General features: G+C 47.4%; 1 protein-coding gene and 1 long non-coding RNA gene across 2 annotated transcripts in view; both read left to right on the top strand.

Moving 5' to 3' along the window:
* The window catches only part of LOC112071311 (fibronectin-like), an 82,323-nt gene that overhangs the window by 62,228 nt on the left and 6,795 nt on the right, over positions 1-13,300 (top strand). Inside the window, 3 exon segments of the mRNA XM_070439343.1 lie at positions 2,838-3,029; positions 5,671-5,760; positions 9,013-9,815. Coding sequence (XP_070295444.1) covers positions 2,838-3,029; positions 5,671-5,760; positions 9,013-9,815 — 1,085 coding nt within the window.
* LOC139024496 (uncharacterized) lies at positions 12,802-13,172 on the top strand. The gene is made up of 3 exons (XR_011475817.1): positions 12,802-12,883; positions 12,974-13,087; positions 13,131-13,172. It is a non-coding gene; the product is annotated as an uncharacterized lncRNA (long non-coding RNA).

Below are 13,300 nucleotides of genomic sequence, written 5' to 3'. Positions count from 1 at the left end.
ACATAAGAGATATACACAAACGACGTCCTGGTCCTTGATGACAAGAGATATACACCAACGACGTCTGGTCCTTGATAAACATACTCTCGACCTAGAGAACCAAGTTGTCTGTTTTGGCCTGAGAAGGACGTTAATTGATAACATGTGGACTGGTAGAGGTGAGAGCAAGTGGGACGGTTAGTGGACAGAAAGAGGGAAGAGGGGATAGTAGTAGAGAGGGAAGAGGATGGTAGTGAGGAGAGAGAGAGAGAGGGAGAGGACGGTAGTTGTACGAGAAGAGAGACGGGGGGAGAAGGGCGGGGACCGGTAGATATATTAATAGTTTTAGTGGTGGGGAGAGCGAGACGGAGGCGAGAGACGGTAGTTGTTTAGAGAGAGAGGAGTCAAGGAGGAGACGGTGGACGGTAGCCTCGTTCCCCTCTCCTCTCTCTCTCCTTACTTTACCATCCCCTCATCTCCTCTTTTACTACCATCCCTCTCTCCCTCTCTCATCCTCCCTATCTATCTCTTCGTCCCACTTGCTCTCTCTCTACCAGTCCACAATACTATTAACGTCACTCTCAGGCCAAAACAGACAACTTGGTTCTCTAGTCAGAGAGTATGTTCATCAAGGACCAGGGAACTCAGTGATGTGTATATCTCTATGTTCATCAAGGACCAGAGCGTCGTGTGTATATTCTCTATGTTCATCGAAGGACCAGACGTCGTTGTGTATAATATCGCTTATGTTCATCAAGGACCAGACGTCGGTTGTGGTTATATCTCTCTATGTTCATCAAGGACCAGACGTCTTGTGTAATCTCTCTATGTTCATCAAGACCAGACGCGTTGTGTAATCTCCTATGTTCCATCAAGGACCAGACGTCGTGTGTAATCTCTCTTATGTTTCATCAGAAGACCAGACGTCGTGTGTGTATATCTCTCTATGTTCATCAAGGACCAGATTCGTGTGTAGTGTATATTCTATCGATATGCTTACACCTGTCAGGTGGATATCTATATCTTGGCAAAGGGAGAAATGCTCACGAACAGAGTTAAACACATTTTGCAATTTTGTTTTGTTGAGGAAAATAAGCTTTTGTGCGTATGGAACATTTCTGGGATCTCTATTTCATCTCATGAAACATGGGACCAACACTTTACACGTGCGTTTATATTTTTGTTTCAGTTTAGTTTGCTTAAACTGTGTAAGTGTGTACGATTCTTTAATTACATTATTAGGGTTATTTGACGTGACAATAATCCAACATTTCTGTAAATGTGGCAGAATTTAGCCGGATCAAGCCAGCGTATTTTTTCAACTGTAGTTCTGTCCACAGAACTATTTTGTCTCCCTGTCTGTTTTCTCTCCTTCGCTAAGCCTGTGGTGTCTCCCCCCACCAACATCGTTCACCTCTCTGACCCCTAGCCAGCATCTCCTTTACCGGGTGGGAGAGGGTCCCGTAGTGCGCCGGGGTCACACGGGTATTACGTCACCCACGAGGAGCGGGGAGGTCCCCCGGAAGAACTCACCCCGCACCACCCCGCTTCCCGCAGCGAACCAGCATCAATCCGGTAGAGGGCTCTCCTCCTCTTTCAGATCTCCAAAAGCGAAACTTTAAGAATGGGGAGAGCGTAGAGAAATAGTGCAAATAGAACCGATTCTACCGCTTATCAGACTGCTTTCAATGAGAATGCAACAGATTCAACGGAGATTGTTGCCAATCCTCCACATCTGTCATAGTCGTGAGTCTTAACTCAGAGCCCAAGATGAAATTTCCTCTATGGTGGTCTTTGTGAGGTGTTACACTCAGAGGGGACCTACAGAAGTGCCTTGTTTTACTCATGGCCTGCTCATCTGAACATTACCTTGTAGGCTGCTAATTGGCACATACTCCACATAGGAGACAGGCGGCTTCTCATTTCTTTTTCTGGTATTTGAGAGTCATGTGAAGATATCTGCTTCGTGGCAGCAGCTCTACCATCGAGCTAAGAGCTTCTCGAGAGCTTGACGTGGGAGCATGAGACTGCAGCAGCAGAGATGGTATGGCCCTTACTGGGTACGGGTTCGTGCGCCATGCGTCGACTATGAACGGGGAACTACCAATACACGTGACTGCCTCTTGGCTTGCGAGAAAAGTGATCCATTATACGAGAGTTCATTGGAACACCTCGGAGCTCACCAGAGGCCCATTACTTCCACCGGACTGAATCAGTTTGCTCAGTTTGGTCGGCACGCCAGTCTCAAATACATGTAGAGAGTCATGAATGTAGTCCAAACCTTCGGTGGCCATATGAAGACATGATCGACGCGATTGTTTTCGTGAGGGAACACATATCCAATGTGGGTGCAGATATCATCAAGGACCAGACGTCGTTGTGTATATCTCTCTATGTTCATCAAGGACCAGACGTCGTTGTGTATATCTCTCTATGTTCATCAAGGACCAGATGTCGTTGTGTATATTCTTGATATGCTACACCTGTCAGGTGGATATCTTATCTTGGCAAAGGAGAAATGCTCACTAACAGGGATGTAAACACATTTTTGCAATTTTGTTTTGTTGAGAAATAAGCTTTTTGTGCGTATGGAACATTTCTGGGATCTCTTATTTCATCTCATGAAACATGGGACCAACACTTTACACGTTGCGTTTATATTTTTGTTCAGTTTAGTTGCTTAAAGCTGTTAAGTGTGTCAGTTCTTTAATTACATTTATTAGGGTTATTTGACGTGACATAAATCCAACATTTCTGTAAATGTGGCAGATTTTAGCCGGATCAGCCAGCGTATTTTTCAACTGTAGTTTCTGTCCACAGAACTGATTTTGTCTCCCTGTCTGTTTTCTCTCCTTCAGCTAAGCCTGTGGTGTCTCCCCCCACCAACATCCGGTTCACCTCTCTGACCCCTAGCAGCATCTCCTTTACCTGGGAGGGGTCCCGTAGTGCCGGGGTCACCGGGTATTACGTCACCTACGAGGAGGCGGGGGGCATCCCCCGGGAACTCACCCCGCGACCCACCGCTTCCCGCAGCCAAGCCATCATCACCGGTAGGGGCTCTCCTCCTCTTTCAGATCCCAAAAGCGAAACTTTAAGAATGGGGAAGCGTAGAAATAGTGCACATAGAACCGATTCTACCCGCTTATCAGACTTGCTTTCAATGAGAATGACACATCTATAACTCATATTTCTATGTGAATTTTGGTGCAGGTCGGCCCACATAGCTACATACTGGACCTTTTTTTGTTTTAAGTCTGAACCGAGTCGAATCAAGCTGAACTGGTCGGGTTACGGATCCATACACCTCAGTGGCTGGGAAGCTTAAATAGAAAATACCGGAACAGTTTGGCTCAACATAATAGTGTGAAAAGTTCCGGGTGGCTTGTTTTAGCAAACCGACGCGTGTGCAACCGTGGAAACGGGCGTGGTCGGCTTAAATTCAATGGATTGCAGGGCTCTACGGTGCAACCATTTTACTTGCAAATGCTCCTAAAGTGTTTTGCTGTGCAACCTGGAATTTGAATTTTATTTGTCAAATGTATTTATTTTTTATTTAACCTTTTTTTTTTATTAACTAGGCAAGTCAGTTAAGAACAAATTCTTATTTATAACGATGGCCTACCAAAAGGCCTCCTGCGGGGATGGGGGCTGGGATTAACAATAAAATATAGGACAAAACACACATCATGACAAGAGAGACAACACTACATAAAGAGAGACCTAAGACAACAACATAGCAAGGCAGCAACACATGACAACACAGCATGGTAGCAACACAACATGACCACAACATGGTAGCAGCACAAACATTATTGGGCAAAGACAACAGCACAAAGAAGGTAGAGACAACAAAGAAGGTAGAGACAACAAAGAAGGTAGAGACAACAAAGAAGGTAGAGACAACAAAGAAGGTAGAGACAACAAAGAAGGTAGAGACAACAATACATAAGGCGAAGTAGCCACAACTGTCAGTAAAAGTGTCCATGCTTCATAGACAACATGTGTAGACTTAACAGTGAAGTGCTTCCTTACAATAATGAGTAAAAATAACATGGCTATATACGGGAAGTACCAGTACCGAATGGATGTGCAGGGGTACCAGGTAATAACATGGCTATAAACAGGAAGTAGCAGTACCGAATCGCTGTTCAGGGGTACCAGGTAATAACATGGCTATATACAGGAAGTACCAGTACCGAATGGATGTGCAGGGGTACCAGGTAATAACATGGCTATATACAGGAAGTACCAGTACCGAATGGCTGTGCAGGGGAACCAAGTAATAACATGGCTATAAACAGGAAGTACCAGGTAATAACATAGCTATATACAGGAAGTACCAGTACCAAATGGCTGTGCAGGGGTACCAGGTAATAACATGGCTATATACAGGAAGTACCAGGTAATAACATGGCTATATACAGGAAGTACCAGGTAATAACATGGCTATATACAGGAAGTACCAGGTAATTGAGGTAGCTATGTACATATAGGTAGGTGTAAGGTGACTAGGCAACAGGATAGATAATTGATGTAGCAGCAACGTATGTGGTGAAAGTCTGTCTGTGTGTTATGTTGGTGTGTAAGTGCAAGTATGTGTGTGTGTGTGTGTGTAGAGTCGGTGCAAGAGTTAGTTCAAAAAAAAGGGTCAATGCAGGTAGTCTAGTTAGCCATTTCCTTTCCATTTGATTAGATATTTAGCAGTCTTGTTTAGCAGTTTTATGGCTTGGGGGTCGAAGCGGTTCAGGGTCCTGTTGGTTCCAGACTTCGGGCATTGGTACCGCTTGCCGTGTGGTAGCAGAGAGAACAGTCTGTGGCTTGGGTGGCTGGAGTCATTGGCACATTTTTGGGCCTTCCTCTGACACCGCCTGGTATAGAGGTCTTGGATGGCAGGGAGCTCGGCCCCAGTGATGTACTGGGCGCACTACCCTCTAGCACTTAGCTGGGGGCGGCCCGTCAGGAAGTCCAGGATCCAGTTGCAGAGGGAGGTGCTCAGTCCCAGGGTCATTAACTTAGTGGTGAGCTTCGTGGGCACTATGGTGTTGAACGCTGAGCTGTAGTCAATGAGCAACATTCTCACATTCTGTTCCTTTTGTCCAGGTGGGAAAGGGCAGTGTGGAGTGCAATAGAGATTGCGTCATCTGTGGATCTGTTGGGGCGGTATGCCAATTGGAGGGGTCTAGGGCTTCTGGGATAATGGTGTTGATATGAGCCATGACCAGTCCTTCAAAGCACTTCATTGCTACAGATCTGTGGTCAATTTCAGTTTGTCAGTGATGTGTAACGCCATGGAACTTGAAGCTTTCCACCTTCTCCACTGCGGTCCCGTCGATGTAGATAGGGGGGTGCACCCTCTGCTGTTTCCTGAAGTCCACGATCATCTCCTTATTATTCGTATTATTATCCTCGTTATTTTCCTGTTCATACTGAATGTATAATTTATTATTCAACTATGTATTTAAAAAAAAAAAAAATGTTTTAGTTGCAGCCTACTGGTACAGGTTTTTATAAACATATCATTTCAAATGGACAATGTACCTGTACCCTGATTCCCTGCATGGCAGCTTCTTGTCATTGTTGTAGCTAACCGACCGTTCGACGTGCGCAACGTTTTTCATGACCTTGTCAGCTAACCTGTCTATTGTAGCCTGTTTCTTTTACTAAGTCCCTCCCTCCCACTCCGTTGTTTAGGTCTGAAACCAGGAAGTGAATACGTCATCAAGATCGTCACCCTGCAGAATGCTCTGAGAAGCACTCCTCTCGTGGGCAAGGCTAGAACTCGTAAGTACAACAACCTTCCCATCTGAACAAGATTGAACCTTTTTTTATTTGACCAGGGAAAGAGCCTTGAGGTCAGATACCTCTTTATTTAACCAGGGAAAGAGCCTTGAGGTCAATTACCTCTTTATTTGACCAGGGAAAGAGCGCTTGAGGTCAGATACCTGCTTTATTTTACCAGGGAAAGAGCCTTGAGTCCGATATACCTGCTTTATTTGACCAGGGAAAGAGCTTGAGGTCAGATACCTCGCTTTATTTGACCAGAAAGAGCCTTGAGGTAGATACCTCGTTTATTTGACCAGGAAAGAGCCTTGAAGGTCAGATACCAGCTTTATTTGACCAGGGAAGAGCCTTGAGGTCAGATACCAGCTTATTTGACCAGGGAAATAGCCTTGAGGTAAGATACCTCTTTATTTGACCAGGGAAAAGAAGCCTTGAGGTCAGATACCTCTTTATTTGACCAGGGAAAGAGCCTTGAGGTCAGATACCTGCTTTATTTGACCAGGGAAAGAGCTTCGAGTCAGATACCAGCTTTATTTGACCAGGGAAAGAGCCTTGAGGTCAGATACCAGCTTTATTTGACCAGGGAAGAGCCTTGAGCTTAGATACCAGCTTTATTTGACCAGGAATGAGCCTTGATGTCAGATACCTGCTTTATTTGACCAGGGAAAGAGCCTTGAGAGTCAGATACCTGCTTTATTTGACCAGGAAGAGCTTGAGGTCAGATACCCAGCCTTTATTTGACCAGGGAAAGAGCCTTGAGGTCAGGATACCAGCTTTATTTGACCAGGGAAAGAGCCTTGAGTTAGATACCTCTTTATTTGACCAGGGAAAGAGCCTTGAGGTAGATACCTCTTTATTTGACCAGGGAAAGAGCCTTGAGTCAATACCAGCTTTATTTGACCAGGGAAAGAGCCTTGAGCCAGATACCTGCTTTATTTGACCAGGGAAAGAGCCCTTGAGGTCAGATACCTCTTTATTTGACCAGGGAAAGAGCCTTGAGGTCAGATACCAGCTTTATTTGACCAGGGAAAGAGCCTTGAGGTTAGATACCTCTTTATTTGACCAGGAAAGAGCCTTGAGGTCAGATACCAGCTTTATTTGACCAGGAAGAGCCTTGAGGTCAGATACCAGCTTTATTTGACCAGGGAAAGAGCCTTGAGGTCAGTACCACTTTATTTGACCAGGGAAATAGTCTTGAGGTTAATACCTATTTAATTGACCAGGGAAGAGCCTTGAGGTCAGATACCTGCTTTATTTGACATGGGAAAGACCTTGAGGTCAATACCAGCTTTTATTTGCCAGGGAAGAGCCTTGAGGTCAGATACCAGCTTATTTGACAGGAAAGAGCCTTGAGGTTAGATACCTCTTATTTGACCAGGAAAGAGCTTGAGTCAATACCAGCTTTATGACCAGGAAAAAGACCTTGAGGTCAGATACCAGCTTTATTTGACCAGGGAAAGAGCCTTGAGGTCAATACCCAGCCTTTATTTGACCAGGGAAAGAGCCTTGAGTTAGTACCTGCTTTATTTGACCAGGGAAAGAGCCCTGAGGTCAGATACCTGCTTATTTGACCAGGGAAAGAGCCTTGGTCAATACCTGCTTTGATTTGACCAGGGAAGAGCCTTGAGTCAGATACCTGCTTTATTTTGACCAGGAATGAGCCGTTGATGGTCAGATACCAGCTTTATTTGATCAGGGAAAGAGCCTTGGTGTCAGATTACCTGCTTTATTTGACCGGAAAGAGCCTTGAAGGTCAGATACCTGCTTTATTTGACCAGGGAATGAGCCTAGTCAACCTTTTATTTACCGGAAGAGCCTGATGTCAGATACCTCTTTATTTAAGCCAGAAAGAGCCATGAGTAGATACCTCTTATTTGACCAGGGAATGAGCCTTGATTCAGATACCAGCTTTATTTAACCAGGGAAAAGCCTTGATGTCAGATACCAGCTTTATTGACCAGGGAAAAGCCTTGAGGTCAGACCTCTTTATTTGACACGGAATGAGCCTTAGGTTCAATACCAGCTTTATTTGACCAGGGAATGAGCCTTGATGTCAGATACCAGCTTTATTTGACTCAGGGAATGAGCCTTGAGGTTAGATACCTCTTTATTTGACCAGGGAAAGAGTCTTGATGTTATACCTCTTTATTTGACCAGGGAATGAGCCTTGAGGTCAGTACCAGCTTTATTTGACCAGGGAATGAGCCTTGAGGTAGATACCTCTTTATTTGATCAGGAAAGAGCTTGGGTCAGATACCAGCTTTATTTGACCAGGAAAGAGCCTTGAGGTCAGATACCTGCTTTATTGACCAGGAATGAGCCTTGACGGTCAGATACCTCTTTATTTGACCAGGAAAGAGCCTTGATGTCAGATACTCTTTATTTAACCAGGGAAAAGAGTTCGTTGAGGTATAGATACCTCTTTATTTGACCAGGGAATGAGCCTTGATGTCAGATACCAGCTCTTATTTAACCAGGAAAGAGCCTGATGCTCGCATACCAGCTTTACTTGACCAGGGGAAACGAGCCTTGAGGTCAGATACCTCTTTATTTACAGGGAAAGAGCCTGAGGTCAGGATACCAGCTTATTTTGACCAGGAATGAGCCATTGTGCATTCAGATACCAGCTTATTGACCACGGAATGGGCCTCTGAGGTTAGATACCTCTTCTATTTGACCAGGGAAATGAGTCTGATGTCAAATACCTCTTTATTGACCAGGAATGAGCTCTGATGGTCAATACCAGCGTGTATCTGTGACCCAGGGAATGACCTTTGAGTAAACTTCTTATTTGACCAGGGAAAGAGCCTTGAGGTCAGATACCTCTTTATTTAACCAGGGAAATAGTCTTGATGTCAGATACCTCATTTCCTGAATGGAACAAATGAGGATGAAGAAGAGAAGTTATTACGAAACCAGTGAAACTCTGTGAATATGTGTCTGTTGTAACAATGGCTTTTTGCAGGCAAGCAATTAATACATACTGAGGCAGCACCAAAATTGTCTCAGCTGCTTTAAGATGAGGCTCTGACCTTTTGAATATCAAAACTAAATGATTTCAAAAGTTACGATGTGCACTAGTGGCAAGCTTTGCAGTTTGCAGGAGCTGCCCATTGAATCCAACAGGAAAGACCAGAGGACTCTATCTGTAGAGTCCCATTCTTTCCCCCTGCTGGTTGAACCTAGCCGCTGCAGCTCCTCTCCAGTCTCTAACGCTCTGCTTGCTCTGCTCCTAACCCGTCTCTCTGCTAGAACTGGCATCCCAGCTCCCTGTGTCCCACCGGCCCAGCCCCGACATCCTGGATGTGCCCGAGGACGAGGTTAACCCCAACTTCCCCACCGACCTCGACTTTAACCCCAGCAACCCTAGTTTCAACACCAACCCTAATGGAAACCCCAACTACCCCCCCAACACCAACCCCAACTATAACGCCAACCCAAACGGGAACCCCGACCAGTTCAACCCCAATGGTAACCCCAACTTCCACGTGAACCCCAATCCTAACTTCAACTTCAACCCCAATGGGAACCCCAACACCAACCCAAATGGAAATTTCAACGTGAACCACAACCAGTTCAACCCTAACAGCAATCCCAACACCAACCCGAATGGGAACCCCAACCAGTTTAACCCTAATGGTAACCCCAACCCTAACTTTAACTTCAACCCCAATGAGAATCCCAACACCAACCCCAATGGGAACTTCAACGTGAACCCCAACCACCCCCTCAACCCTAATGGCAACCCCAACCAGTTCAACCCCAACACCAATCCTAACCCTAACTTTCCCTTCAACCCCAACACCAATGCCAACACCAACCCTAATGGGAACCCCAACTTCTATGGCAGCGCCAACCATAACCCCATTTTTAACACCAACCCTAACTTCAACCCCAATCCCAACCTTCCCCTCAACCCTAACGGGAACCCCAACGGGAACCCCAACCCCAACTTCAACACTAACCCTAACCCCAACTTCAACACCAACCCTAACGGGAACCCCAATACTAACCCCAACCCTAACGGGAACCCCAACACCAACCCTAACCCCAACGAAGATACGGTTGGGCGGGAGGAATACGATTGGCTACTAGGAATGGAAAGGAACCACATTTAGAACGTTAAAAGAACAATAGACTACTCATTCCGCACATTGTTTGGGACTGGGAGCTGGAATTAACCGCCATTAAGTCTATGATCAGGGAGGACCCAAGAACCTCTGCTGCCCAAAGTGGAAGAGACATTGACGGAACACGCACACACACAACACACACGCACAACACACACACACACAACACAACACACACCCCCAATGTATCGACTCACTCGACATGATCCCGATAGAGTAACGAAACGTAACTTACAGCTTGAACACACTATGGGACATCCCTTGTCCTACAACACCAGTTAGGCAATAAGCAAGCCCACAACACACTAGATACATGATCCACAACACAACAATCCACACCCCTAGAAACATACAACGATCACAAATGAACATACCTAAACAAACACACAACAACAAGTAGCGCAAAAGACCCAGGATTCCAGAGAGTAAAAAATACCCACACAAACTCCCAAGAGATCATGCACTAGAGAAGTGCTGAGTGACATGTCCCCATTGGCAGACAGAGCTGTGACATCAATCCAGATACACTTCAGACCACACATGTAGATGTCTATATAACGACCTTTCATAGAGGTCACTTCGAGGGCACCTCCAAGATCTCAGGGTCTGATGGGAAAGGAAGGCCGCATGTTCCACATTCATATGTGACTTAATGGGCCCTCCACAGCCCTGAATTCTGCCGCCACTGGTCTTTTCACATCATTTTAATTGATTAAAGCTGAGTACTTACAACACCAATTGAGATTGTAGGTTAGGAAAAATGACGCTCAGACGCGTGGGCATTAGGACCGTGCAAAATGGAGCGTATTGGATGGAGTTCACCTGTTTCCAGGGAGGATGAGCTGGGATAGTTAATGTACGTCACACTGGTAAAATGTACTCGCTTCCTCAAACAAAAGATTGCAGCAATATAAGAATGCATAAGAGAAATGTGTATTACGGCTACTGCTCTATTGTTGAACAAACAATGCTGACGGTGCAATTGAAACATACTGTAGCAGGCGTTTAAGCTTATTGTGTTTGTGAATGTTTGCTTTTAGCATGCTTAATATCTGATAGTAAAAGTCTAAAACAGCTAAAGAATAAATAAAGTAAAATAAAAGAGCTAGCTAACATACAATGAAGACATGCATCCATACTTCGCACTTTCACCAAGGAATTAGAGAGGTACAACTACTTAATTATAAACCCCTTTGACACTTTAAAGACCGTTGTGCACGCAGCGAAGTCAGGGTATTTACTTGGCAGAGTGCCTAGAGAGTGTGTGGGTGGCAGTGCTCGCATGTGTTGAATGTGTTAAGCTGTGTGATGTGTGGTGTTTCTGGTGAGTTCGTGTGCTGTGTGGTGTGTGTGTGAGTGTGTGATGTGTGTGACTGGTGTGTGTGTGTGTGTGTGATGTGTGGTGTGGTGTGTGTAGCTGTAAGGTGTGGGTAGTGTGTGTGTGTGTGTGTAGTCGCTTGCGATGTGGTCTCGCAGTTCCGCGTCCGGCTTCGGGGGGGTTTCTCGGCCCTCAGCTGGTTCCTGACTCAGACGGCATCGCACTAGCGTGACTTCCGCAGTCGTCTGGATGCATCGCACTAGCGGCATGCCGCCTGGCGATCGCATCCGCATGTCATCTCCCCGTTTCCTTTATCTGAGGTGCATGGTGCCGCCACTCACGCCATGACTCCCCACCTACGCGCCCTGCTCCCCACCCATAGCATGTCTCCGCTTCCCCCCTCCATTCCGCAAGGAGCTGGCCCCCCACCCTCTCTGACCGTCTTACCTTGAACCAGTTCTGTTCATTCCATCGGTTTCATTCATGGCCACCCCCCCACGGGTCCTGGGAGGTAAGGCTGTTCGTGGATTCTGGCTCCTGTCGACTCACCAGCGTTGCCTCACACGGTGCCTTATCCTCCCGGCCTTCTCCCTGCCCTGCCTCTCCTGCCTCCACTGATCCCGGTATTTCGGCGGGGGCTTCTGGCCGTCCCTCGCCGCTCCGTGGGCCCTGGGTACGACTTCCTGCGCTCCTCCGCCATCTGGTCAGAGCGACGGGACATTGTCTTAGGGGCATCGCATCCCTGTGTGTGTGCAGTCCACTTCACTAATTGCCCACACTGTCGTATGTTTGTCAGAGACTACACGGTCGCCTCGGTCACCCTTGCTACCACGATAATCTGCATACCAGGTATTCTCCCCTGGCACACTCTTCTCTTCGGGTTGGTGATGGGGCTCCGGCATCACTGTATCTGAGCTCTGGGGCCGCACTGCACTGAGCATGGTTGTGTGTGTCTGGGCCTCCTGCGGCAGCCCACAAACCTCGGTCTACATTCTCCGGGAACGCCCGCAAACGGAAGACAGATCACCGGACTCGCTCACTCACGCTCGGACCAGGGGGCCTCTCTGGCCACTCGGGGGCCTGGGAACGGGGAGATGTCGAGACAGGGGTATGCCCGGGTGTGGTAGGATAGCTGGGCCCCTGGTGTGTCCCTGACGTTGGGGTTTGGGCCGGCAGGCTCTGGTCATCTCCTGTGTGACTGTGCTGGCCCAGGTCGTGTCCGTGGCGTTCGTCCCCCACGCAGCTGGACTCTGGTTCTCCATTGAAGTTGTGGGTTGGGTTCAAAGTTGGGGTTCTCCCGTTGGGCGTTGAGGGGAAAAGTGGGGTTGGTGTTCCACTTGGGGTTGGTGTTGTGCCCTGGGGTGAGCTTGTCAGTTGTGTTGGGTTCCGTTGGGGTTGAGGGGACGTGGGGTTAGGGTTGGTGTTTGGGGTTCCACGTTGTGGGTTGAGGGGCCAGTTGGGTTAGGGTTGGTGTTGGGGTTCGGTTGGGTTGAGGGCGGAAGTCTGGGGCTTGCTAGTGGTTGGGTGTTGGGGTTTCCGTTCTGGGGTTGCGGGGGTTGGGGCTTAAGTGGTTGTAGTTCCGAAATTGTGGGTTGGTGTTGGGGTTCCCGTTGGGGTTGAGGGGAAAGTTTGGGGTTAGGGTTGGTGTTGGGTTTCCGTTGGGGTTGAGGGGAAAGTTGGGGTTAAGGGTTGGTTGTGTTGGGTTCCGTTGGGTGTTGAGGGGAAATTGGGTTAGGTGGTGTTGGTTCCGGTTGGTTGCGGAAAGTGGTGGGTTAGGGTTGGTGTTCCCATTGGGCGTTGGCTGTTGGGGTTCCGTTGGGGTTGAGGGAAAAGTTGGGGTTAGGGTTGGTGTTGGGGTTCCCATTGGGGTTGACGGGAAGTTGGGGTTTAGGGTTGGTGTTTGGGGTTCCCGTTGGGGTGAGGGAAAAGTTGGGGGTTGGTGTTCCCATTGGGGTTGGTGTTGGAAAGTTGGGGTTTCCCGTTGGGGTTGAAAGGGAAAGTTGGGGTTAGGGTTTGGTGTTGGGTTTCCGTTGGGGTTGAGGGGAAAGTTGGGGTTCCCGGTTGGGGGTTTGGGTTTGGGTTGGGTGTTGAA

Source organism: Salvelinus sp. IW2-2015, unplaced genomic scaffold, assembly GCF_002910315.2.
Source record: "Salvelinus sp. IW2-2015 unplaced genomic scaffold, ASM291031v2 Un_scaffold1582, whole genome shotgun sequence".
NCBI classification, from domain to species: domain Eukaryota; kingdom Metazoa; phylum Chordata; class Actinopteri; order Salmoniformes; family Salmonidae; genus Salvelinus; species Salvelinus sp. IW2-2015.
This window is presented reverse-complemented; position numbering and strand designations above follow the sequence as displayed.